The sequence below is a fragment of the Ixodes scapularis genome, unplaced genomic scaffold, assembly GCF_016920785.2.
Source record: "Ixodes scapularis isolate PalLabHiFi unplaced genomic scaffold, ASM1692078v2 PGA_scaffold2__306_contigs__length_199485367, whole genome shotgun sequence".
Classification (NCBI taxonomy): domain Eukaryota; kingdom Metazoa; phylum Arthropoda; class Arachnida; order Ixodida; family Ixodidae; genus Ixodes; species Ixodes scapularis.
This window is the reverse complement of record NW_024609857.1, coordinates 49,632,594-49,657,615: the sequence shown is the minus strand read 5'-3', so window position 1 is coordinate 49,657,615 and position 25,022 is coordinate 49,632,594. Positions and strand designations below refer to the sequence as shown.

The following is a 25,022-nucleotide window of genomic DNA, read 5'->3' as shown; positions in this document are numbered from 1 at the left end:
TTGGGCAAGTTGATTCCATGGTGAAAAAGGAAAGAGCCCAGAGTAGAAGAAATATGTTGAATTAAAACTTGTGTTTGGGCAAATTGGTAAAGACACAAAAACGACAGGACGGGCGAGTTAGCGCCCGTCCTGTCGTTTTTGTGTCTATATTGTCCTTGTTTTGTTGCACTTTTTAACCTTTTAAATTACTATCATAAGCAGAGACATGGCGGCCGCAGACGCTCTGCTTGCAATCGTGTACCTTTCTTAAAAAAAAAAAAAAAAGTTACTTTTTTTTTTTGGCGCTGTGGCCAAAGGAGATATAATGCGATGGCACCTGGGATCCTTTGCCTGCTGCACGTCAGAAGTTCATCGGGTGCCCCTTCCCTCGCCAAGTGTACTCGTCCTCCCCCGAGTTTCTTTTTTTCAGCCAAAACCAATTTTCCCTCCAATGGCAGTGGCAAGCGTGCACATACAAAGCACAGCTGTAAAATAGGTAGCTCTATCTTTTTTCCAGTAGATGTTCACACCCCCGGTTTTCGACCAATCGCGGCACCCTTTTACATGACATCGAGTCATGTGAGGTAGCCTCAAATTACGTTTCAGTGACCTGGCGTCAGTGATGTCACGTGACGCTGTAACGTCGTAGAACCCTACGTCACATGACGCGACGCGATGTTCAAAAGCTGAATATATTTGGAAACAGCAGAATCATCTGTACACCATTCCAATGTTTACAAATCCACAGCCCCACACGCGTCTGTTCGATGCTGTGGAAAGCGAGCGAATCACGCACTCTATGCACAAACGCGCTGAAAATGGCACCGGCCAAACGCTCTTTATTAGACCGGTCTTATAATACAGCGTGCCTTTTCACGCGTGCCCTCCTTGAGCCCTTGGTGCGAGATCCCGGGAAGAGCGTGTTGATGCTGCTTTTGGTGAGACCCATGCCTGGCCGCAGGGGAAGCACTCTTGAGCTCTTGACGTCCGTAGTTTATTAAAGAGACTTCCTCGTTTCAATGTCCACACCGATGGGAACGATGTCGCACGAGTATTAAGGCTACCATAAAACGGACGTTTCAAGTGAGTTTTCGTTGAACCTTTTCTCCCCACCGCTACGCACTCCGCAACGAAGACGCCACGTTAGCCTTACCTGCAGAGTTCCGGATCGTTTAGCGGATTTCGCAGACCGTTGCGGTACGGCGGAAGTAGAAAGAATCCACGAGAACTCCTTGAGAGGGAGTTTTTGTACACCGCTCTTTCCTCTCCGCTACGCAGTCCGCAATGAAAATGCTGCTACTGCGCATACGCGCCGCGCCTTGCCTGCGGAGTTCCGGATCTTCGAGCGCGTTGCGGAGACCGTTGCGGGGCGGCAGAAATGATCTACGAAAACTCCCTAATGATTCGTTTCAAACACCGAAACCAGTCGTCGATTTCACTCCTCCGGGTCGTTGGTAGGGACCATGTGAAAGATCTCGTTTCGCGTCAGCTTCCGGATGGAGCCCCTGGACGACCTGGTGGACGAGTGGACGTCGGAGCCGCCTTCCAGCGCCCGGTCCCTGTTGGCCAGCCTCGTGTCCCGTCCATACAGGTTTCTGAGCCTGCCGCTGAGCAGAAACACGACGAAGTTGAGTACTACCCCGACCATCAGCAGGATGAAGGTCGTCCCGTGCAGGGAGTAGTTGAATGTCCGCATGTCGTACACCCAGCAGTTGCCCTGCTGGCCGCAGCTCTCCTCCCACACGACGCACGTGGAGTCCACCAAAGATCCGTATACCAGGGGGTAAGGCAGGAAAGCTAAAATCGTGGAGAATGAGAAGAAAAAGAAAGGCGTACAAAAAAAAGTAAGTTTACAGGTCTGGGTGCATATACTTCCAGTTACGCAAAAGTTAACGTGGCTTTTTTTTTTTTTTTTTTTTTTTGTAACATAACTAATCTGCTGGACACAATTACATTGACGCTCTCGCGTAGTCTGTTCAAGCTGGGGGTTTAACAGCAAACATACCGCCCAAGTCGATAAGTGGAGTGTATTAAGACCACACTTGCAATTTTGATAGCTTCTTGGGACGGAAAAACCGTCTGTCGCAAGGCGTGTGGCGCCTACGTACACAGTTCAGAACTCAACGGCGCATTTCCTCGTTTTTTGTCTGAAAGGGTATTAGAAGGCACCAAACTTTATAGCTTAGGTTGTTGGTGCCCCAAATGAGGCCTTTCATGTCATTAGTAGTTATTGATTACAGTCTTTTTATTCTACGAGACATTTCAAACCGGCGATCGCTTGTTCGTGCAGTAATGGAAGTGCTTCGCCATTTGCGACAAATTGCGCCATGAATGAAAGTCTGCTGCATCTTGCGCCAAAATTTCATATTTGCTAAGAATTGCCCCACACCTGCGCCGAGATGAGCTTAAAAAAATGTTATTGGTCTATCGAAATATTTAGAGAAGTAGAAGGAAATAAAAATGGTACAAATACGAATTTCACAGCGTCTCTACTCGCCGTATAGCTCGTTTCGTCTTAGGTCAGAGCACAGTCGAAGGCTCGGAACACATACAACCACAAACACACATACTAAAAGCGCGAGTCACGGGACACTCGCTACACTTGATTGGTTTAGCCGACGAAAGAGCTCGTACAAGGGGATGACGAATGCCATGATGTCACGCTTTGATGCTGCGAATCAGCCGCTCTGGCCGATTGACGCGCTGGCTGGCTGATCGCTGACGTCTAAATTTCCAGACGATGTCGTCGATGTCAGGAACTAAGGGCCCTGAGAAAACTTTGCAAAATCGTAGGATTGCCGATTGCGACTACTGCGATAAAACAGGATCAGGGTCTTGTACTCCTGATAAGATCACTTGATTATCACGTCCTCGTTCCGTGGCTGCTGAGTACCGTGGCACTTGCGCCGCTTGGGTCAACCTTCGCCTCTCACCAGCGTGCGCACGTCGACCTTCACCGCTTTGCACCGGAGCGCTAGGAGCAGCGACTGACCCAGGGGAGCGCTGATGGCTTAGTGCGATAGATACACAAATTATGCTCAGTATTATTACATGTCGAACTTCTTTGTCCTGATTGTAGATTAACCTATAATAATAAAAAGAAAACAGCAGAGAAAGAGAGTTTAGAAAAAAAGGGGCTATATATATATATATATATATAGGTGTGTGTGAATAAATACTGTAGTCACCGTAGTTCCCGTGTAGCTGTCAAACGAAAGAGTAGCGAACTTTGTCGGAACTCTGGTTCCCACGCCGCTAAAGAGCGGTGTCACTTTGAAAGCTCGAGTGTAGGCTTTTATAATATTTTTGGGTGGGTGCTTTTGCAATTTATAATATTAGAGTCGAGTTTGGTAGTTTAATTAAACTTACGGGACGCATTTTTATTGGTAGACGTGTTAGCAGATATGCTTGTTCTTGCTGGCGTTTTACAGAAATTATTTTTACAGGCTAAACAAACTACCGAGTGTAAAATGGAGAGGATATATCCCAATGAAGTGTTGCACCATGATTTACTTTTCAGTCATTTTTAATACCCATTGTAAATGAAACCTAGTCTGACTAGAGCCTTTTTTAAGAAAACTCCGCTCCTTTTATACCCTATTTATTATTATCACAAACGGTAATACGTAATATGCTCGAGTATCAAAGGGGAACCCTGGATCACTATCATAAATGAACTCGTCGAGACGCGAACACTTTTTCATTCTCAAGTGATGTGCCATCAGATGTTGGCATCTGCTCCAAAAACGTCAGTGACTGCTTCCAAACGATATTTTGCCTGCTACAGAACCTTCCACAAAAGGTCAAACGCCGCTTCCATCACTGTTCGTGCTAACAGTCGCGCAGTGTGCACATGCTCCCTTATTTGGTTTCGAACATTTAGCTATGACCAGATTCGACGTCCTAGATTCCGATCGGCGCTTATCGAAATAAATTCTGACGACTCATATACACAGATTACGGGTGAAAAAACCGCACAAAGAATCAAACAGGAAATGGTGAGAGTAAGCAGTGTAACAAGTAACATGTCTGCGGGCAGTTGTACTGCAATGTATCTAGTAGCAATATAGGTCGCCAGAAGTGTGTAGCCTACTTCGATAGGTTGCGTGAGCCTTTTTAAGTGCGCGAGGTGTTATCATGACCGGTGCCTAAAATATTAAATCGACTAAAGTGACTACATAAACGAATCCCGGAATAAACCTAAACTAAATGTCCCAACTGTCGATCAAAATTCCTGCTTGCTGACTAGTTTCTCTACCCCCTAGAAATAAATAAGTATATATATATATATATATATATATATATATATATATAGAGAGAGAGAGAGAGAGAACAAGAAAGGGATTAGGTTTGTGAGCGCTTTTCGCTAGGTACCGGAAATCGAAAATACTCCTCATATTACGGGCTGGTTATACTATATCCGACCATGCTTCTGATGTCAGCGAAGTCGGTGATGCTATCTTGCTGTAGAACTGTGCATGCGCGGTGCTATACTCACAGAAAAGTGCCAGCACCCCTTCGGCAAACCCTAGAGTGAACGCCTTGTCTTCTTTCTTGACGCACCTGGGTAATATAAGCGAAAGGGCGGTTTCGAGCTTGCGGTCGAAAATGACATCAATATGCGCACAGCCACAGTTTTTCCCCTAATTGAAGTTACAACCTCTTTTTGATCGCAAAAATAAAGTACCGTAATATCCTGAGAGATAGCCCACCTAATATCGCGAGCAAATCGGGCAAAAATACGATGTTGGCTAACTTTCGGTGCATAATCAAGAAATGTTGAAAAACTTTACTTTTAAATCATGTTTTTCTCTCAGACTTACTATCGCGGCGAGGAACAATGAAGCAAAGATGACTGTACTTCCCAGCAGCAATGTTCGCCTATATCCCGCCGTAGCTAGCTAGCCGAATTTACGCCGAGGTCATCATTGATCCGAACGCCACGATTTCTAGAAGCAAACTATCCTTCCGTGCTTAAGAAAAAAAAAGAAATCAAGGCAAAAAAGTGAAAAACGTTTTCAATTCTCTGCAATGCCGAATTAGAGCGCAGCTCTTGAGGAGGAGGAGGGGAGGGTACGGAGAGGAGGGGGTGCCCCTCAACCCCCTTTCCTCCTCCTCTCCTGCTCCCGTTCCATTTAGTGGGAAATTTTCGCAAAATTTCCCGCTAAATCTAGCGGGAAAGAATTTTTTCCGCTAGACTTAGCGGGGAAATATTCTTGCTAAATTTAGCGGGGAAATTTTCCCGCTAAATTTGTCGGGGAATATTATTTGCTAAATTTAGCGGGGAATTTTTTGCGCTAAATGTAGCGGGGAAATTTTGCCCGCTAGATTTAGTGGTGAAAATTTTCCGGTAAATTTAGAGGGGAATTTTTCACTGGATTTAGCGGGGAAATTTTCCCGCTAAATTTAGCCGGGAATTTTTCCTCTGAATTTAGCAAGGTAATTTTTCCGCTAAATTTAGGCGCCGTGTGACGTGACGAGGGTGACGTCACACGGCGTAGCTCTTGCTGTCCGGACCGGATGCCAGAGTTCCAGAACGAACCGTTATCTCATTTAAAAGTTATAAGCAATTTTCGGACATTCTGAATGTGAAACGGGTGCCGACAATGCGCACTAATTCATGGGACTAAATGCTGCAATCTACCGGGAGCGGGCCCCATTTTTCCATTGAAAGTATAAGAAAATAACAGTATATAACCTTTGAACAAGATAACAGTTCGTTCGTATGAAAACTTTGATAAATGGTCCGAACCGCTATACTTGGTTTCAGCTTCAGTTCAGACACAGTCGACGCTACGAGCTAAGGGGACCAATCAAGCAGGGTCAAAAGCGCCTATGTCTTTTCTGTTTCTGATTGGTTCAACGATGACAGAACACGAACAGAATCATGAGGAACACCACGACGGTGCCCTTTTGACGCGGCTTCGTCTTGCGCCGGCTGCGTCTTGACTTAAGCTGAAACGAAGTATACATATATATATATATATATATATATATATATATATATATATATATATATATATATATATTGCTACATTTGAGAGGAGAGTGCGCGTTCGGGAATGCGTACTTTTTATCTAATAAAAAAATAAAACGATAAATGTTTTTCTTTTATACACGCTGTAATATACGTTAGTGTAGATGAGGTTTACCTGAGTGGTATGAGAATTTGGGCCGTCTTGGTCGAAAAGGAGAACCCGTACGCGATGCACAGCAACATGATGTAGAAAGCCAGGAACGGGCAGTCGCTCTTGCAGAATCCGTCCGTCGCTCGACGCGCCAGGCCGTCGTCGTCGAACGCGTCGACGCAGTTGCAGTTGTCGTAAGACTGCGGAAATCCCCGCCAGCCCGAAAAAGGAAATTACCGCTATTTCGGTAAGCAGCTTTTGCACTCTTTTGCTCTGGCATACTGCTGCGTGAGCGCGATTCCGGACTTTTGCTCGGATATTTGGCGATAGCATATGATCCTGCCAGAGATGCTCGATGCGCCCGAAACAGTCTCTACAGCATTAGAAACTAATGAAACAACGAAACCTTAAGAACGGAGTCTGTATAGAAACTGTTTTAGCGACATAGAAAAGGAGTTCCACGTTCTAGAATTTTGTTAGGTGTTTCGCTGTCTGGTGCCGAAGAGCGTCGTACTTAGAACGATCACTAAACGAAGTCGTCACAGCCGAAGGATCGTTGTGGGTGAGTGACAAAGAGAAAGGTAAAATTTTATCCTATTTCTTTGAGTTTTGGTAGATGAAATAACTCTTTCTTGCAAGAAAACGCACATACGCACGCACACACACACGCGTGCACGTCTAAATATTTCTGAAATAATGCCTTAGCTCCCTGAATCTTCTCCCCATCCTACTTTTATTTATTATTTATTTATTTATACATACTGCCGGCTGCCATTTGGCAGCCAAGGCAGGAGGCGGCACGCAGGGCAACACACAAGAAGTAAACCCCATTACACGCTAGTGAAAGAAAAAAACATCTAGGATTGCACATCTAATAAATAACACTGTAATGATGAGGCAAATTCCTGAACGGACGAGACATTGGTAATTACAAAGGGATTATGCTTAAAGAAGTAAAGCTGGAAGGTATGCTTACGCCTCGCTGCGCGGTGCCGTTCATTCCTTTGGTGAAGCATCCGGCGAAGCAGGGAGAAAAGTAGGTCGTCTTCCCTTCGCAGATGGGGTGAAACACCTCTGTGGCGCACGAGCAGTTCTGGTTGCATGTGTTGATCAAGTCTCGCCTGCACTTTCCGCGGAACAGAACCGACTATAAGTCTCAGCCATAGTCGCTGACAGGATGAATTAGCGGCGGGGCGTCTCCTTGGGATGCCTCCAGCACGTGCTCGTTGCCCTCAGTAGTGCTTTGGCTGTGCGTGCACGCTCGAAGCCCACGAGTCGCCGAAGTGTTATCGAAGGTAATGGGAAGCTCGCTCTGGAGGCGGGATCACTAAGGACCCCCCGCCGTTCTAGTTCTGTTATAGATGTGATATTTGTTGACATTTTGTCCCGGTATACTGGCAACAGATAATGTGATACCGCGGGATCAGGCTAGATCGTTTCAGCTATAGTGCCTTTACTATTACGAGTTAATTTTTGAACCGGACGCTTGCAATGTTTGGGAAATAACCTTCTGGATGCGTTAAACTGGCAGCTGGAAGTTTGCTCTTCTTGCTGGTCACTTAACTAAACAGCGCTAAGAGACTTAGCCCCGAAGAAGTTGCTCCTCAGCGAACATGGCCAACTTTCTGGGACATTCCGTGGATTAAAACGTTTTCAAGGAAATATCAACATTCTAATTGATTCGCGTTCTATGATGCCTAGGCAATTACAGTCGTAGGGAACGATCTTTTGTCCAGAAAGGCAGTAGTTTATAATTTTGTAAATCGTAAGATTAATGCGAATTTTTTTTATAGAGTCGTGAAATACAACTATACGCGTCCAAAAGTTTAATTACTGCTTATTGATATTCTATGACTGCCGTCTAAAATATTCCCGGGAACATTGCGATGTTTTTTGTTGTTCAGTTGAAATTCTGCTTTTAGAGCATGTGCCGAGGCGTTCATGTAAAGCAAAGTTGGAGATGATGTTTGCTGACACGACAAGGCTTCCCGAAGCTGCCTCCAAAGCGATTGAAATTGTTTTAAACCGCTAAAAAAAAAAAAAAAAAAAAAAGTAAAACGGTTTGAACTAGATCTTTATATACAGGGTGTCACAAACAAAAAAAAATTTACACGGTATTTTTTTACAGCAAAAATAAACGAGGCATCGCCGAACGCTCATTCTCCGTCCAAAAGGTAGCGCTAGAGGTCACAACCAGATGCCAAAGTTTCAGCCCGATTCGATAACTTAATCAAAAGTTATAAGTGATTTTCTGAAAATTTCAATGGGAAAATGGCGGCCGACGGAGTTTTCAAATACATGGGGCTCTATGACACCAAAATCCGAAAACGAGCAAAAATGGGCTCCATTTAACCATTGCACTTTTCAGAAAATCACTTATAACTTTTGAATAAGTTGTCAGATAGGGCTGAAACTTTGGCATCTGGTTGTGACCTCTAGCGCTACCTTTGGGCGGAAAATGAGCGTTCGGCGATGCGTAGTTTATTTTTGCGGTGAAAACAACGCTGTAAATTGTTTTTGTGACACCCTGTACTTTATGTAAGCCGACATTGTATGAAGCAGTTTCCCAATCGATGCAACGTTATAATTTTTTTTTTTTTTTGTGAAATGTTTTATCTTCCTTACATTCTCTTTAAAGTTACTTAAAGCATACAATTTTAGTTAGTTTCTCGCTGTAACTGGTATAAGCCTAATATTGTAACCTCCAGTATAGGTTAGAAACGGTAAGCATTTAAGTATTGGCCTTTACCAACGTTACTAAACGCCTCAGTAGGGAAACTGCCATAGAGACTGCTTTGAAAAGGTGGCACCGATCCGTACACGAGAAACGAGCTAATGGCGATCATAACGCCGCCATTTCTCCCGCAGCGGCCACTCAAGGAACTGCGCGTGACTTCTACTTTGGCTCCAATCGGCCATTTAGGCGCCAAAACAGAAACGATGGAAGGGGTTTCAGGGGCGCCACCCCCGTCTCCCAAACGGACGCGCCGGGTAATATTACCGAAGTTAATATGCTCTATAGGTCGGGACGCGCTACCTGAAATCACCAGTGAAGCATGGTTGCAAAAAAAAAAAAAAATAAATAAAAAAAAAAGCTCAGTTGTGCTGCATTACCTTGCAAACTGAAGATTTCAGAAAACATCACGGCCCCTCATTTTGTAGTAAACTCCAAAAGAAGTTACTACAAAAAAACTTTTTTCCGTTACTTTTACGCAAAAACACGCTTTCTGAAAGCTCAAGGTGATCACAGTGAAGACAAATGATAAAGAGCGGCGCTGTTGTCGTATTTAGCTCGGTCTCGGTGGACGCCATGGCGGTCCGAGTTTCAACGGTGAGTTTCCCAACACTGAGGGTTCTAGTAACGTTGGCCTTTTCGAACAGAAGTGGGACATGATCAGGTGGAGGTGTGCTTCTACTACTATTACAAAGAACGTCGAAGGCCAAACTTGCTCAGGACGATCAAGGCCTACCCTGACTGCAGTGTCCCACGCTCCGTGAGAGGTGGTTGCGGGCAGCTGAACGCCATGAGTGACACGAACAGCAGCGCGGTGATCAACTCCGTGGCGAAAATGACGGCCGTCAGGATGCGGGCCGACGGCCGAAACGTCTTGATGAGGAAGCCTCCACCCAGAGATGCCACCATGGCGCATGCGATGGGGAACGTACCTGAGGGGAGACAGCATTGGAGACTCCAATAAGGCACACATAGGATGGCTCAAGCGGATCCGATACTGTAGAAGTGAGCAGGTCAGTTTTACCGTGTGAATTTTCAAGGCGTAGTTCTTTTTCTGTAAAAAAGAAAAGTCAATGTCGGGCGCGTTCGGCGCAGCGAGCAGACGACGTACTCTTTTCTGCCCGCAGTACGTATCGGGAGATGGCGCCACAAGTTAATAGCGTCGCCAACCCGATCGTCTGCGAACGCGCCCGACGTTGACTTTTGCAAGTTTGTTGCTCTCATTTTTTTACAGAAAAAGAATTACGCATTGAGTTTTAACACGGTAAAACTGACCTGCTCAGTGCACATTCGATGATAGTCCGAGCTTTCTATGTGCATGCAGGTGCCGATTTTGTTGGCTCGTCTTAAGGCGTCGAATCCACTTGAGCCACCTTACAGATAAGAAAATATGTTTTGTTTCCTATAGAGTTTGTGGAATATTGAATTTATAGACAAACACGCTGTTTTCGAACAAGCCCGTGTGCGCCCATACCAGGTGAGGGCATTGTGCGCGCGCAGAAACCATATTCGTGTGAGAGGGAGCCTCTGCGTAGACGCTGAACCGACAGCAACGCAACCGCAGCGGCGTGACGCCAAAGATTTGAGTAGGCGTGTAGTCTGACACGGGTTAAGAAAGCGCCACATCAACACCATGCACCAGCCACGGCATCAAGTCGCTAGGCGGACCAACCAGGAGCAGTAGCCATGACAGTCATGTGAAGTCAGTGCCCGGTTTTCAAAACGACAGGACTTTTGATCAATACGCAATGGCCTTGCTAGCGGGCTATTTGCGCATCGTGGAGGAACAGTGACTAGCGGTGGTAATAAGGGTGGAGGAGGAGCTTCTGTCGCAGGTTTAAAGTATATATATAAAGCAGTTCGTTAAGACGCTTAAAAAAAGTTCGAGGTTCTTGAAAGGAAAAGAAAAAAAAAAACGAGTTAGAAGTGAATTCAGAGTATTTTTATCCTGTCAATCTGAATATCACGTTCGTTTTCCTCGAAGATGTAACTAAACGCGAGAAAACACGAAAAAACCTCCGACCAGTCGTTCCGTCATAAAAAGGATCTTTTTGGCCGCCAAGCGCGTGTCGCTCGTGTGGGCAGCGCGTGCACTTGCAAGCTTGCCAGGTATTCGCGGCGAGAAGTTTGCGTATCGCCGCCTGGTGGAATGGTTTCACAACCCAGAGTGAGGATACTTCAACTGCTTCTGCTAGTGAAAGCACGTGCAATGCCAAGCTTTTGTCAACGCTACTAATACACTCAGTTGGGGAACTCACCCTTGAAACCGGGACCGCTCGCGTCCACCGAGACCAAACTGGATGCGATAACAGCGCCGTCCTTTAGCGACGAGTCAAAACATGAAAGTTGATTTAATAGCTACTGCGAAATGGCACTGAGAGGTGGCGCCACCGGCCTTTGCGCGGCTCGACCTGAATCAACGTTACTAAAACACTCAGTTGGGAAACTCGCCGTCGAAACCTGGGCCGCTGGCGTCCACCGATAGCGAGCTAAATACGACATCAGCGCCACTCTTTATCATTTGTCTGTACTGTGGTCACCTTGAGCTTTTACATAGCATATTTTTGCGTAAAAACAAAGGGAAAAGACTCTTTTTGTATGAAATTCATTGGAGTTTAGTAGAAAATGATGGGCGTGTAATGTTTTTAAAATGTTTAGTTTGCAGGGTTTTGCGGTACAATTAATATTGGTTTTATACAACCATGCCTCAGCGGTGCTTTCAGGTAGCGCGTCCCGACCTAGTTGCATTTTAACTTCGGTAGTAATTCGCGGCGCGTCCGCTGGGGAGACGGGGTGGCACCCCTGTAACATCTTCCGCTGTATCTGTTTCGCCACCAAAATGGCCGATTAAAGCCAAAATAGAAGTAACGTGCAGTTCCTCAAGTGGGCGCTGCGGGAGAAATGGCGGCGTTGTGCTCGCCATTAGCTCGGTTCTGGAGGACAGATCGGGGCCACTTTTTCAGAGCAGTCCCTATGGCAGCTTCCCAACTGAGTGGTTGTAGTAACGTTGACCTGAATCAATACTTGCAGCCGTGCAGTTCCCGAAGTGACCGGTGCCGATCGCCTTTAGTTCGGTTCTCGAGCACGGACAAGAGCCACTTTCTCAAAGCAGGCTCTATGGCAGTTCCCCAACTGAGTTGTTCTAGTAACGTTGCTTCTATGCCCTATGGAAATTGAAACGTAACCGCATAGTTAGCATGTGCACTACCCGTAGTGAGTAAAACACAACCGCACCTAAAGCGAGCTTATCACCGCGAATATTCCCCCGCACTGACACCAGCCGTGACGTCTTTTTCAGACCTTTTTGAAAATAGCAAGAGTGAGCGTGCATATCTTTGATAGGCGCTGAAGATGCGCGACAGCGAAAATTCCAAAACTCCCTTTTATGACGTAACGCTACGGGAAGGGAGCGACTTCAGTGGTACTTTGAAAAGGATTTTCTGCAGCCTCTGTGCACAAAACTGAAGAATAATCTCGATATTCGTGATCCTGGAGGCCCAATGAAGACGATTTAAGCGTTTTTACTCAAATGCAGAACCGCTTCAGTTTCCCGTTACATGCAACGTTACATGCAAAACGACAGTGACACCATCTTTCGCGTATGCTTAGAAACAGGCATTTTCTCGATGATATTTCAGAAATCAACGTAGTGGCGTGCGAGGAGACCTGACTGCGCGCCTTTTCAGTGCTATCTACAAAAAACCTGCGTCATGTTTTCAGCGTGCAAAGCCGTCTTTTACGTGTTTGCATACCTACGAAGAAGCTTTTTTTCATCATCGTAGAAGGGTCATCACAATAATGACGCAGCGATTTTACGCGTGTGTTTGTGTCTGGCCGAGAGAGGGGAAGTGATTGGCTAAAAACTGCCTTTTACCCCCATGTGCAGCTCTATACTCTCACTACTACCTTAGTCTTGCAACGTTAAAAAAGATGACTTACATTTTACGCGTAGAATGAGCGATCATAACCTAAAATAAAATTTTCTATCCAGATTTCACTTCTTTTTTTTATTTTGTAACTTCACCAAAAATTGTTTTTGAAAAATAAAAAGAAGCGCCTTGGCGCTCATTTGAGTCAGATAATCACGCAGTTTGTTTAAATGAAGGCGATATGTGATAATAAGCCGCTCTTATTTTTTCATAAAAAAAGCGGATGTCGAAGCAGCCGCCAGTTCAAAATTATGAACAAGTCAGAATATAAGATATGGGCGCACAATGCGGATGTCTGATTGGAACACATTTTTTTTCATTAAGGTGTCATTCAGTGCCATTGTCAGAAGGGCTCCAAACCCCATTTTGCCATAAAGGCTGTCTGACAATCGGAGTATGTTACCGCTCGCCCCTCACCTAGGGGTGTTCAGAGCACATTAGAGAGAAGCGTATACCCGTGACCGATATGAAGGTGAACAGCCCTCTTCTTACTCTTAACACTCTCGCAAGTTTTGGAACAAGCTCTGTTCCAGAAAAGGGCTAGAACGCAAAGTTTAGACCCCAAGCCACGTACCATTTGAGACATTGAGAGTTAATATAGCTTTAGGGAGCCGTAAAACAGGCAAGAAACCAGGTAAGGTGTTCACCTTCGTATTGCCGGCGGGTGTATATGCACGAACGCCTGAAGGCGCAAAAGATTACAAGTATGCTAAGAGTGACGTGCACAGTACTTACCGAACATCGTGATTAAACAGCACAGAAAAGACAAAGACACAATAGAAGAAAAACAGACGGGACAAGCGCTTTCTGCTTATTCTGCTGTGTCTACTGTGTCTCTGTCTCCTGTGTGCTGGTTATCACCATGTTCAATGCATACTAGCTCGCCCAACTCGCCACCTGAGTACTTACCGCTCAACACAGAGGCCGCGCTGGGAGACTGTTGGAACTGTTCTTGGACGTATTTAGGCACGTACGTACAGAATCCCAGGACGCCGAACCACTTAAATACCTGAGCACCCATCTGCAGCACCAGGATGGGATTACCCATGATTCTCTTTGTCGTCTGGAAGGCCTCTGGAAAAGAAAGTATACACGCTAGAGCATTTGGGCATTAGGGTGCGAAGTGCATTTCTGATGATGTTAGTCTCGTGGTTCTGCATTCAGACAGAGCTCATGGTGTCTTTCACAAGTGTTATTAAACTGCTTGGTTCTATATATTATACGAGAAATAGCACGGCACCAAATGCACCAGGTAAAAAAAAAAGAAAAAAAAAAAAACAGAGCCGCATTTTTTTTTTTCATATTTTAACGTTGAATTCCGAAGGCTGCGGTATTCTCCAACCGCACCTGTAGGTTAATATCTTAATCTAATAAACCAGACGAAAAAAAAAACATGTTTAAGTTTAAGAATAGCTTGTGAGACAAAACAAGAACGACGTGGGTGTAAGTTTCCTCGGTGATTTCTTTTTCATGTTTCACTTCCCTGACAAGATAAGAACGGCAAGGAGGTGCTTCAGTTGTCCCTCCTTCACAGCGAGATTCTTACCTTCGTTAACACTTCGGCGCCTCTTAAGCTTCGAGTGTATGCACGTACACTCAAAGCACGACGGAAGGCAACGTGCGCGTGCTTAAAGCCTGGGTCTCGTACTGAGCCGCTCTGCACTCCTTGTCCTATCAGTGACTACAGCAGGAGCCGGGAGCAGCTCTGTCCGCAAGCTCACCTCTCATGGTCAAGTTTTTCTCCAGTCCTATTTCATCTTCGGAGTCGTCCACGAGATGTTTTGGAAAAAAAAACAAAGGGATGGCGAAGAGAAGTTGCAGAAAACCCAGAACGGCAAATCCGAGCCACCACGCCCCAATCCACCGCGGGTCTTCGTCGGCGAATCCAGGGTTATCTGGAACGCAAGCGGGATATTCGAATCTCATGACCGTTCCCATTTTTTTTTTTCAGGTGCTTCTTTTCTTTCGGAACTCATGCAATTTTGAAACAGCAAGTAAAATCTTTTGAAATATGAAAACAAAAATAAAGAAGAAAATGCTTACACGATGGATCTTCGTAAATGGCTAGTAGCAAAGCCGAGAAGATGAAGCCAATGCAGGGTCCAAATCCACGCACAACCGTCATGAGTGCTATAAAAAAGAGAACACATGCACGCAGAACAAATAAACAAGATGTTCTCGTGAAAAAGTCTAATTAATGTTTAAACAAACCACGAACGTAGCCGAAGCTGGCAGCAGAAGCTTGAAAAGGAACCTCATGGAAGCTTGGGAGTGACAACTAAAATATTTGGCTTCCTCGGGGCTTTAGCGGAGCTATAAGTCTCGATGCGAATCGTCGGCCCTGCCACTCTGAGGCTTCTAGGAGACTATTTCTAAGTTCTTTCTACCATTTTTCGACACCATTAGATATTTGTATGAATTACTGGATGTCTGGAATAAAAAAAAAAACACACACACAAAAAAAACCTACCCATGTATACGGCTGAGTGTTTCTTCTTGATGATCTCGTCCAGGTACGCCGTACCCGCCGAATAGTAGACGGCAGTTCCGATGCCTGTCAAGAAATTGCAGCTGACCAGGAGCAGAATGGCAGGGAGAGTCTCTCTCTTTCTGGACTGGGCACAGTTGAGCTCCCGGAAGCGGCGGTCTTCCTCTTGGTCGTGACAGAAATGGTTCAGGTCAGACTCGACCTCAGGATCCGTCATGCTGAAAGCTTCATCGGCCTTGCCAAAGATGAAGTACGGCAGTGAGGCCAAGAAGCAAGAGATGCCCATCAAGATGGCCGCTCCACCGACCCACCTGTCGTTGTTCAATAAGAAATGCAAGACAAGAGGTGATGCCAGTCGTGCCTAAACAACTCTGGGGGACATACGATGTCATTAAACGAGTGGAAGTGGTGATTTATTCAACAAAGTCTAGATTGATAAAATCGGAAGGGGGAAAATGAAAAGTAAACCTGCTCACATTGCTGGTCTGGAAATCAAAGGTAAAAGAAAAATAGAAAAACAGGGGAGGTAAGATAAATCCTTCATTAAGTCGGCAGATCTCGTCCCCTTAATCTAAGCCACCTTCCCGGCCTTACCCCATTTCACCAGTGGCATAGCCAGGAATATATATATATATATATATTTTTTTTTTTTTTGGGGGGGGGGAGGGGGGAGGGGAGGGCCTCCCCCTGGCTACGCCACTGCATTTCAGCATCACACGACCCAGATGATTCAAGTGAAGAAGGCTAAGTGTAACTTTCTGTACTAAACATTTATCCATTCATAATAAAGCTGCATTTCTAGATCAGTTGCTCATTTACGCTGTGACAGTACCTTAGTAGCCTTTAGGAATTCTGATGGCTGTTTCCACGGGCCTAGCAAGGATGCCATAGTTCCCTGGTGGAACGCAAGGTTCTGTGGATGTCATCAGGATGCTCTAACGTTTTATTCATGCGAAAGCATTATCTGTCCCATGGAGCGACGCCGGTGGTGTCTGTAGCAGCGAAAAACGGCATCTAAATTCCCATTTTCTCATTGGCTCAGCGAAACGGCACCTAGAGTCCCATTGGCTGCGGCGCGTCATATCAGATGCTGCGTCACGGAAGCCGGCGAGGCCTCTCAAGGTCAAAGCAGACGCGCCTCAGAAATAAAACACAAAGAAAAGCACATCAACGCAGATGCATCGACACGGACGCCGTGGAGCCGGCGAGGTCCGCCGCACCTGCACAGTGAGGGAGCGTGATGTCACCGCCAGAGCGTCGTGCGAAAAGGAAGACGTGAAGCGCTGCCTGTAGAAATAGGCTGCGTACGGCATTCCTACACGAAAGCAGCCTTCGCATTCCTACACTAAAGCAGCCTTAAGTGTCCTCCCGTAATTTTTTAATGGCCTACATGTACACGTTTGTGCTGTCCAGGTTATTTAATGTCTTGTTCGAATGTCTAATAATGTTCGCACGGTTGCTCTTAGACATTAGGAAGCTCCTCAGTAGCATATGATACATCAGGGAGTATGGAGCAGTGTTGGCACAGCGGAGAGGTCTTGGTTATATAACGCTATAAGGTGTACAGGTAGATGCTCGTTCGGGTCGGCAACTTCCAATTTGCTTTTTGTCTTCGCAACGTCGATGGGCACGTGATAAATCAAAGACTTCACTTTCTGTGGTGGTCCGAACCCCTTCCAGTCATCATACAAGCTTTGGGAGAGAGCACTGACCAGCTCCAACCTCGATGACCAGCTCATGCTCGTGTCGAGGGCCGTGGAAGCAGGGAAGGCTCAAGGCGTCTTGGACTAAGGACTCCTCCCCATCGCTTTCTCATAATAAAGATGTTTATTCTCTCTCTCCATACATATAGCTTTGAACTAACGGAGAAATTGCGTATGCGCTCCTTTAATTTCTAAGAATGAAATGTTTTAACATGCGTACGCACCTTGCAGATTTTTTTTTAGGTCACCAAATGGCGTGATGCAAAATTGCACATCGTTGTAGTAGGGTGAAAAGATAACGTTAATAATATCGCCGTGGTGCGGTTAACAAAATGAATGTTATTTTATTGCCTGATAGCTCTTTGTTCTAGTTTGGTTACTCGCTAAAGTCTGAAATTGCTGCGGGACAGGTTCATCTCCGAATATTAATTTTGTTCCATCTTCATGACGCACGATAGCATTGACGATGCAATGATTACAGTCTTCAGCCGGCATACGCGTTTCCTCGAGTGTTTTATTTCGTAATATAAAAACAATAAAATATTAATAACGTTACCTATATTTCGTGAAACGTTGATATTCGAACCATGTTCAAAGCTTCAGCGGCAGAACTGCCTACTTCCGCGAACGTCTTGTTTATTGGTTTTCTGTATGCAATGTGCGCAAGCAGTTTTCACACTCATCAAGGTTCATTTCACATTAGCTGTCGTATTAGTTTACGAATCAACGTTTGTTCTGCCCTTTTCATTCTTACTAGTTCCACAATATATATATATATATATATATATATATCCCAGTTATGTTTTCTTTTGATCTTTGACGTCTGTAGCCGACATTACGCTCATCGATCCTGTCCACGTGGCAGACGGACTTACTCCGGTGTGAGAAAGCACCCTTACTGTAGTCTCGCACAGCTTAAGAAGCGTAGGGCGTAGCGAGCCCCATGCATCTTATTATCCCTCAGCAGCCAATGAGATTGCGGCATTAGTAGATATGAACGGTGAAGAACCAATCACGAAGCAAGAAGCGTTAATTAACATAAGCCACGCCTTCCGTTTCTTAAGCTGCCAGTGACTATAGACCCTTTTCGAAATTTCGAATTGATGCATAGATTATGTGCGGGCGCCATTAGTTGGTCATGCACTGTGAGTACGCATTGGACACGAGCGCTTCGTTAGCGTTCGGAGTGTACTCGGATCGAAATGCATCCCACACCAGTGCTACGTGAGTGCTCGGCGCGAACTCGGAAGCAATCACGGACTTCACGCCGGAAGTGATAAGACCAACCAATGGCCGATGCGCATAATCTATGTATCATTTCACAATTTCGGAAAGGGTCTATTGCGCGGTCTTGAATAACGCTAACACGGACAAATTGAGCCAAGAAGAAAGTTGTACCTGGGACGATGTCGCTTAGGACTGTAGATGCCTATGACGGCGCCCAGCAGTATCGGCCCGAAGTTGTCGGCGAAGAAGACAAACCCAGCGGTCCGACTTCGATAGGCGAATCGCCGTTCCAGCGTCGTGTTGATGCCGATGAGGTAGGAGTAGTAGCATCCCTGAAGTATTCCCAGGGCCGAGAAGCATATCATGTAGGAGACCGACTTGCCGAAATGCCGCAGCCAGGCAGGACGAAAACAGAGCAGACCGCAAGAACGCGCAGGCGGCTCTGTGCGCTTGGATCGGTCTCCTGGGGGTGCCATCCTTTTGCATGCGGTTCCTTCGAGCAGGGTCGTGTAGCGGGTGTCACTTCTTCTGAAACGCACTGAAGCAAAAAAATGGGAGATAATTGCGGCTTCGGTTTGTGTGTCCAGGTTATTAGAAAGAGAGATACCTATTGGGAGCCTCGCGACGACAGCCGACGTATAGCTCTGAGACTTCGCCTCATTGGTGGATTAAGAAGTTAAAGTGCATCTCACACCCTGAAAATAATATTTGTTTCTTGTCACGCAAAGCGATATAATCTTTTTTTTTTTCTTCAGGAAGTGAAAGTTTTTAGGCGAGCTGGACATCCATCACGCGTCAGCAAGATCGTCACTCGCCACGGACGCGTAATGTGTCACACATTACAGTCTCTAGTAAATGACGTCATTCGATAGAATGACAGAGACCCCACGACGGCGACCTTTATTAGGGAGGGCATCCAAAGCTTATGCGATGTCGAAATAACTGCATGATTACGCGCGGTTATTACGTGGAGAAGCAGATGGAGTGTGCAACTGTGCATATACGTTTTGTGTAGAAACGTGAAATATGTTTCAAGTATCTTCATTTTCTTCACCTAATTCATCGTAATAAAAAAAAAAAACCTCGTAATGTTTTTATCACTAAGGATGAGCGCATGACCAATGTCACAGACATAGAAGGAAGAAACACGCCCCCCCCCCCCCCCCCCCTTCCCCCCGGACAGTGTCTGCAGGTTGTCGCTTGTATGATGAGCCGCGTGGTTGGGGCCATAGAGTAATTGTAATGTACGCTAGAGGTTCCACTGGCACTAGTGCGCTGCGGGAAATTGAACCAGACAGCAAACAGTCGAAAACTGACTCCCGGTAATGTATTTCTATGGGAAAAAGGGAGTGCATTTTTTTCCTTGCGCTCGATTACAAGAGAAAATATGCCGAAGAATTCGTACGTGCTAAGCAGCTTGGAACGTTTCTCACTCAAGGCAGACGAAATAATTGGTCAGTTACGACGTTTTTCTTTCAAATTCATTGCATTGAAAACAATGCTAAAACGGCTTCGTACGTGTATTTATGTGCACTGTCGGACACTTAGAACGAACACAACGTCGGCGCTTTTCAGCGTGGGGGAGGTACGTGCCAAACGAACGAAGGACATCTGGAAAACTGAGAAAGAGGGCAGGAACTACGCAGTAACACTGGATCAGTAACCACCCGTGCATGTACAATCAAAATAAATTGAAGACCACGTGCCCGACAGAAAAAATTAATAAAAGCAGACGCCTTTGCTTTATTTTTGACCACTTACTTTATTTTTGACGTTTTGAATGTTTTTAACCACTCGTAAAGATGCAAGACGGTGTCATTTTCATGGAGCGACAAGACTGGCATATTAGCATTATATAAGCGCCACCGCATTGCTAGCGAACCTTGAACACACTTTAAATTCCTTTTGATTGTTGTTTTGGTTAGAATCGTCGCTTGTTTTTAAACACCTGTTGTGGAACAGAGTTTTGGGCTTGAAATTTAGCGAAGTTAACTATCGTTCACTGATAAAGAAATTGCGCTATCTAAACAACGACACTTTTACAATGTTAATAAAAGCACATATTATTCGGTACTACCCAAATAAGAAAAGTGTTCCACGTTCGAGACACCGTAACACGAACGAGACACCGTAAAAGTAGATTGGCTGATGTCTGCTTCAATTTACCTCCCGGAGGTCGCACAGACACTATGCTTCGTCTCACCCTACGATGGACTAAAGGCAGAAGCTACGAACCGCCAGATCCAATAACGAGCCACTTAGACATTGCGTGGTATTTCGCTTCGATGTACGTATCGGTGCCCGCGTCTCGGATCACTGATGGGAATGGGCGGACGACGGTTCCGATTGAGCCGTGAGTGACTCAACAAATTTACGTCGCAAAGAAAGCCATGAACTACTGGCTCTTTCCAGTGTCGAAGCTATAAAAATGAAGCAGCGTTTTTGAATTCGGAGCATTATTCGTCCAAACCTGATCAATGCTAAGCGTGTCATAGTTTATCGTGGAACGTGATTGGACCTGGCGGCCCGTGGCTTTGGCCTTTAGTCCATCGTAGGATGAGACGATGTTGAACCTCTAGCGTACATTATAATAACCCTATGACTGGGGCATAAGGCTTCGATTTTGCCTCAAGACTCGTATTATACTTTATAAATCAGAAGCCGTATAAAATACCATTATTACTGATTCTATTCTAAAATAAGTCATCATCGCCTCTAAGGTGTTCAATGGACCTTTTCCGAGAAGCGTTCTGCGCACGCGCGAGCGCCCGATGCCAAGCGGCGGAAGTCGGAACGAAAAATCGAGGAAATTCGGAAGGAGGCTGTATATCAGCGAGTAGAACACGTAACTGCAGCATATATATAATTGTGTTACACAAAAAAAGAACGTCGACGGAAAGGAAAACACGACGTTTGGGTGGACGCCACGGATGCCACTCTTTCAAGTCGCGTTGGGCAGGCGCCACTGCTCAGAGAGCGAAGAAACTGGTAGCGTAGCTCCCATTATCGATTGGTAGCGCAGGTAGGTCACTTCCTAGATTTTTAGTTCGTGCAGCCACCGCCTGGTGCCGTCGGTATGTGGAAAAGGTCCATTGCTCGCAGTCTAAAGAGTACCAGCACCATAATTACTATTAATTCTTCTTCTTTGTCTTATTATTATTATAATTAGCATATGGAACCGCGCAACTGGAAGTTACTGTGCGTAACTGTAAATTAGGGCGATAGGGTAGACACAAAGAAAAAAGAAAAGGGTTCGCTTTTGTCGCGGGCGTAGTCAACTCTCCTTACGTATACGTCAGTCGATTAAATAACGACATTGGAAGGCTTTCGTACAAAACCGAGTAATATTTTTTTTTCTGTCTTCGAAAGGCAATAAGGTCAGAAAACACCAAAGCCAAATAAAGTAAAAAATGAGGGGGCTGTAACTGGATACTTTATCAGCAGGGTTCTGACAGGTTATCTCGGCGCGCGTGTCTAGGAGTCCTCGCACGTTGTAAATAATGTCAACACGAAGAGGCATAATATTCGCTCCATATTTTTCCTCCAGTTCTTGCGCATCCTCGAGGGCAGTCGGCCAAGAGACCGATTTCGCTAAGCGTAACGCTAGAGTGTGTACCTTCTAGTACACTCTAGCAACGCTGCCATAGCAGTAGTTCATAGAAGGCAGGCGCTAGTTCACGAGACAACTCGTGCCGCCCCGTGCTCTGCTTGCGCAGAACCCCCAGCGGTGTTGTTACGCGTGCAGAAAGACAACAGTTCCCACGATGTATGGCGGCAGCAATGGCGTAATGAAGCTAACTGTGAGATCGCTCTATTTTGGAGAAATTACTTTAGGCTCCGCTTACTAATCTTATTTTGTTCCCAAATGAACAAGGGGCATCAAGAGTGGTTCAATGGCGGAGGGAAAAAGGTTCGCGAATAGGCAAAGGAAGTATTTTGAACGTTTGAACGGGCTGACTAAAGAAAAATCTCCTCGGAGCTTCAAAGTGGCGGAGGGCGTTTTGCTCAGACTTGGCCGGCAACTTAAGATCTCTGCAGTGATTTGCGTAACGTGTGTTATGACTGCAAAAAAAAAAAAAAAAAGAAACTCAAAAGGCAAACCTATATTTTTTTCTTCAGTAATTGATGATAGACGAATGTCATTTCTAAAACAAATACACATTAAAAAAAGCAAAATGCAAAAAAAAAAGCTCGAGTTGTCATTTTTTTATCACTCGTCGACTGGTTCTACAACAATCACTCGACTGTATCGACACAGTTCAGTGACTGTCGTAGAATGTCCCCCACCAGCGGAGAGGTCGAGTCAGCACGTGCTTTCATCGTGGCAGCTCGAATACGGACGAAGCACTTCAAACAGCCGGGGCTTCGTGCCTGTGTTTTTGAGAGAGACACACCAGAACTATTCTTTTTTTCGATTTCACATGCCCACTGCGTGTCCGCGGCCATTTCTATCCACATTTCAATGTTCAGGGGCGATATAGGCAATGAATTCAACGTCAATTTCTGTTTCCGACAAAAAAAAAAATTCTGCGCACAACTCTGGGGGATTTTATGAACAAATATCAACGCCACGTGCAAATAAAAAAAAAGATTAAAGCAATTTCTTTGTTCTTTTTATAAACGTTGAAAATTTAGAAATAGAGTGTCATTGTCTTTTCTTATGTGCGCTATTTTCGTTTCATTGTTTTATTTTAATGTTTAGCTAACTAGTACGCAGCAGGTAAATTTGATATAAGATCATGATGCATCCGCAGATATGCTTGCCTGGTCATGTCGGCGTCTGTATACGATTACGGTGTCTCTGACAGCTGAAGCAACGGGGGGCGTGGCAAACCCCACGGACATTTCATTATCGTCCCCGCAGCCAATCAGATTGTGGCATTAGTCGATTAAGGACATTCAACAGCCAATTCCAGAGCAAAAAGCGCGAACATAATAAGCCCTGGGTTTCTTAAACTGTCAGTGACTGTAGCAATTGCTCCAGAAGTGCTGGGCGTAGTCGACATGCGTAACTCCATGATCGCTGATTTTCACGAGCGTCGACAAATGAGTGATCATGTGTGTAATCACAAATGTGATGCGCATGTTTTTTTAGCAATAGATCTTGTAAAGTGTATATTTATTTGAGTGTTTCATTTGATCGGTTAGCGGGAGGGAATCGATTTTGCGTGATTGCCGCGGGGAGATCATTTAGCACTATGGTTTCGCATAAGCGCTATTTCCCCTCACGATAAAATTCTTTACAAACCGAGTTTCAAATACGAGTGAATCGGCAGACGAACTCTTGCAGTCGAGTGACCGAATTTTTTTTCGCGAAGGGGCGGTTGTGAGGATATTGATCGCCGGTAAATATAGATAAGATTATACTCGACGCTAGAGCTTCGACCACACGCTGCCGCATAAATAAATGATCGCTATTGTATCCTCCTCGAGCGGTAGTAAATTAACACGTAGCACCATATAGTAAGGATGGGGAACCTCGAACAAGTCAGGCAGGCTTACCCCGTGTTTTCGACGGGCAGACTCATTGGGAGCACGTCGGCAGCGTAGAACCGGAGTCCCCGATTTCTCTCGGCGATTATCTTGGGGGACTACGATACCGCCGAGGCGTTCTTGGGGTCCGCACGTAGCAAACATTTTCGTATCCGTCGAGGCACTCGAGACGAAAGGCTCTGCTGGACGCTTATCGTCGACGAAGAATTGATACGCCGCTCAACAAAGGGACGATGATGACAAACCATTGGGCTCTTTCCAGGGCGTACAGGATAGAGACGACTATATAGATACGCGGACAAAAACTGGCCGCGGTTTCGGCCATAGACCACCCATTAGAATAATGGCCTTCTGCCTGCATGCTGCCGTCATCGTCCATTGGGCGTTTTGATTATGCGCAATAGCTTTGTTTTGCGGAATATCACACGCCGCGCATGTGTACACAGCCCAGTGACTCAGCAATTTTCGGCTGCATAATAAGCAATACGAAGTGACGAGTCGACAGGGAAAATCCAGCAGCGCCAAAAAGTGCAACGTCACTGCGTCCGTCATGTTTGATTGCGTGTACTATACTATATTCCGCTAGCTAAACGTATCAAAAACAGCGAATGTGCTGTGACCTAGCACTTTTATTGTATGTGTTCGTGCTTGTGTGTCTCCCAGCTTTTGGCCCCACTTTTTCTAAAGATGAAACCAAGTATAACCTCGACAAACCAAATAGTTCGTTGAGTGGGCCGTTCAAAAGAAGGAGAAAGGAAAAACAGATGTATTTGGAGACATGGGTAATTAAAAAAAATGACCGGCTACTTCATATAGAAAGAGAGAGACGTCGACAGGCAGTATCTGGCAAGAGTTATGATGAACAGCGAGCTCTTCTCAGTTTTGAAAACGTGAACAAAGGAAACCACGCCGTACGCTTCTCAAGCTGTCTGTGATTGAAGCCATTCCACTTGGTGCTCTCAGGGCGGCGCCATTTTGTTACATTTAGCGGGAAAACTCAATTCGTGTTAGGTCACGTGACGTCAATTGATGTCACGTGATCTGCCGTGACGTGATCTATGCACCCATTAAGTTTCTTTGCCAAAATCGGCGGGAACATTTATGTCACGTGACCTGAAGTCACGTGACCTATACACCAATTTCGTTTCTCCGCGAAATTCAACGGGAAAATCGGGGTGACGGGATTCACATCACGTGAGCTATAGATCAATTCGCGTTCCCCGCTAAATGTAGCGGGGAATTTAATGTCACGTGACCCGATGTCACGTGACCTTTACACCAATTCAGTTTCCCTGTAAATTTTTGCAGGGAAATCGATGTCACGTGGCTTAAATGCCTTGA

At 45.5% G+C, this 25,022-nt stretch overlaps 1 protein-coding gene across 1 annotated transcript; it reads right to left on the bottom strand.

Moving 5' to 3' along the window:
- Positions 1–772: 772 nt before the first annotated feature.
- Positions 773–23,824, bottom strand: LOC8037017 (solute carrier organic anion transporter family member 74D). The gene is made up of 11 exons (XM_029989174.2): positions 23,691–23,824; positions 18,360–18,726; positions 15,241–15,569; positions 14,814–14,900; positions 14,492–14,665; positions 13,680–13,844; positions 9,578–9,773; positions 7,084–7,228; positions 6,132–6,307; positions 4,478–4,542; positions 773–1,776 (listed from the first exon to the last, which is right to left on the bottom strand). The coding sequence occupies exons 2-11, from the start codon at positions 18,662–18,664 to the stop codon at positions 1,415–1,417; spliced, it is 2,004 nt and encodes a 667-aa protein (XP_029845034.2). The 5' UTR covers positions 18,665–18,726; positions 23,691–23,824; the 3' UTR covers positions 773–1,414.
- Between the last annotated feature and the right edge of the window lie 1,198 nt (positions 23,825–25,022).

What these genes read in the sequence shown, in the direction of transcription:
- LOC8037017 (XM_029989174.2), bottom strand. Translation starts at nt 18,664, where the DNA reads ATGGCACCCCCAGGAGACCGATCCAAGCGCACAGAGCCGCCTGCGCGT. An exon ending in ACACTCAGCCGTATACATGG is followed by an intron (nt 14,901 to 15,240) that starts GTAGGTTTTTTT and finishes TCTTTTTTATAG; the next exon opens with CACTCATGACGGTTGTGCGT. An exon ending in CAAATTCTCATACCACTCAG is followed by an intron (nt 4,543 to 6,131) that starts GTAAACCTCATC and finishes TATATTACCCAG; the next exon opens with GTGCGTCAAGAAAGAAGACA.